The sequence below is a fragment of the Terrapene carolina genome, unplaced genomic scaffold (assembly GCF_002925995.2).
Source record: "Terrapene carolina triunguis isolate 2854851 unplaced genomic scaffold, T_m_triunguis-2.0 Scaffold29146, whole genome shotgun sequence".
NCBI classification, from domain to species: Eukaryota; Metazoa; Chordata; order Testudines; family Emydidae; genus Terrapene; species Terrapene triunguis.
Window position 1 is genome coordinate 1 of NW_020693497.1, and position 2,426 is coordinate 2,426.

A 2,426-nucleotide genomic window follows, 5' to 3' on the forward strand; every position below is an offset into this window, starting at 1 on the left:
GTGGGGGCTGAGTGGGAAGTGGGGGGGAGGCTCAGTGGGGGGGGCTCAGTAGGGTGGGGGGGCTGGGCTTTGGGGGATGAGTGGGGGGGCCTGGCTGCGGGGGCACAGTGGGGAGTGGGGGCTGGGTTGTAGGGGCTGAGTGGGGGGGCAGACTTTGGGGACTCAGTAGGGAGTGGGGGGGACTCAGTAGGGAGTGGGGGGGCTGGGCTGCGGGGGCTGAGTGCAAAGTGGAGGGGTTGAGGGAGGGACTGGGCTGCAGGGGCTGGGCTGCAGAGGTTCAGTGGGAAGTGTGGGGCCTGAGTAGGGAGTGGGGGACTGGACTGTGGGGGTTGAGGGGAGGCCAGGCTGTGGGGGCTCAGTGGGGAGCAGGAGGCTGGGCTGAAGGGGGCATGGGGGAGTGGTACCTTTTCCTTGGCTCGGAGCTCATCGAACATGCCCTGGATCTCCAGCTTCCAGTCATCTTGCATGGAGTGGAAGGAGTCCTGGGGCATCTCCTCCAGCACCTGGGCCTCCAGTGCCGTCAGCTGGGCCAGGATGGAGTCGAAGCTGGGTCGCCCATGGGGGTCCTGGTCCCAGCACTCTGGGGGGGGGGGGGGGGGAAACCGGACATATCAGGGTCTGTCTCATCCAGCAGAGGTGGGGCAAACTCTGCCTCGCTCAGACTCTGCCCAGCCACGCAGGATCTGGCCCTGGTGAGACACAGGTCCTGCTGTCTCTCTACTCACTAGGCCCCACACCCCTCCCAGAGCTGGGATAGAACCCAGGAGTCCTGACTCCCTCCCTGCCCTTACCTGCCATGAGCTGGGCGAAGGGCTGGGGGCAGGTGGAGGGGATAGGCAGCGTCAGCTTGTTGACGGCGACGCCGTAGGCCACAGCCAGCCCGTCGATGCCGCGGTACGGGACCTCCCCAGTCAGCAGCTCCCACAGCAGCACACCATAGCTGGGAGGGGAGAGAGTGTTAGTAGGGATGAGGGGAGACCATCCCCAGCATCCCTCATCCCTGTGGTAACCCAAGGTGGGGCAGGAAAGAGGGAAATGGGCATTAGACCCCCTCCCCTCACAGTACTAGGATGGAATCCAGGCATCCTGCCTCCTTGGCTCCAACCCACTAGACCCCCTTTCCCCTCCCAGAGCTGGGATGGAACCCAGGCATCCTGGCTGGCCTGTGAGTGCTCACCTCCAGACATCGCTGCCCTTGGAGAAGGTGGAGGCCTTGATGACCTCGGGTGCCATCCAGGCGTAGGTGCCAGCTGCGCTCATCTTGGTGGTGCGGTGCCACTCTCGCGCCAGCCCGAAGTCTGTGATCTTCAGCGTCTTCCCATTCATGTCCTCCTCTTCAATGCGCTGGGACAGCAGGACTTGGGGGGTGAGGGAGACAGGGGTCAGTGCCCCTGCAGGGGAAAGGTGCCATGTCCCACATATTGGAGCCCACACCTCTTAAAGGGGACAGGCCCCAAGGCCACCCAGCCATGGCTGATGTGCTGTTTGCAGCACGTTTCCTGTTGTTGTAGAGACATAAGCTCTTATATTAGAGGCCTGGTATCACTTCCCCTTTCCCAGGGCTCATGGGCTAGTTCATGCTGAGGCAGGTGCCAGTGGGGACGGATCACCGGCAGCTGCTCCTTGGCAAAGCTGGCTCAAGAGCATTTCACAGCTGGGGAAACTGAGGCAGGGAGGAGGGACCTGGGCAAGCTCTGTGCAGAGTCTCAGTAGCAAAGCCGGGGATAGAACTCACGAGCCGCAACTCCCAGCCCCCCTGCTCTAACCACTAGCCTGCACTTGCCTCCCAGAATTGGAGAGAGAACCCAGGAGTCCTGGCGTCCAGCTCCGCCCAGCTGGGCTCTGTAGCCCCATGACCCGTAGGCGAAAGCGAAACATTCCCTGGGACTGTGCTGCACTAAGCGGCCCATTGTGCACGGCTGGCTGGAGAATTAGTGCTTTGTCTTCTGCCCCCGCCAGTCCGTCCCCCGTCCCCTCCCAACGCTGCAGCCACACCCCAGTGCTGCCCCACCAGCTCCGCCCCCAACGCTGCAGCCACACTCCCAGCGCTGCCCCCGCCAGCTCCCCCCCAGCTGCAGCCACACCCCTAGCGCTGCCCCTGGCCATTTGCCCCCATCACTGCCCCCTGCCAGTTCTCCCCCGAGCTATAGCCACACCCCCAGCACGGCCCCGCCAGCTCCCCCCATAGTGGTACAGCCATACCCCCAGCGCTGCAGCCACACCCTCAGCGCTGCCCCCGCCAGCTCCCCCCTAGCGCTAGTCACACCCCCAGTGCTGCCCCTGCCAGCTCCCCCCTAGCGCTACAGCCACACCCCCAGCACGGCCCGGCCAGCTCCCCCCTAGCACTACAGTCACACCCCCAGCACGGCCCCGCCAGCTCCCCCTAGCGCTACAGCCACACCCCCAGCACGGCCCCGCCAGCTCCC

The 2,426-nt window shown here is 64.8% G+C and overlaps 1 protein-coding gene across 1 annotated transcript; it reads right to left on the minus strand.

The window, feature by feature from the left end:
• Nucleotides 1-404: 404 nt before the first annotated feature.
• LOC112124967 (mitogen-activated protein kinase kinase kinase 11-like) lies at nt 405-1,358 on the minus strand (the record flags this gene model as incomplete). Its single annotated transcript, XM_024223423.3, has 3 exons — nt 405-580; nt 792-940; nt 1,178-1,358. Coding segments are annotated over 3 exons (506 nt in total), but the record flags the coding sequence as incomplete, so codon positions are not given.
• Between the last annotated feature and the right edge of the window lie 1,068 nt (nt 1,359-2,426).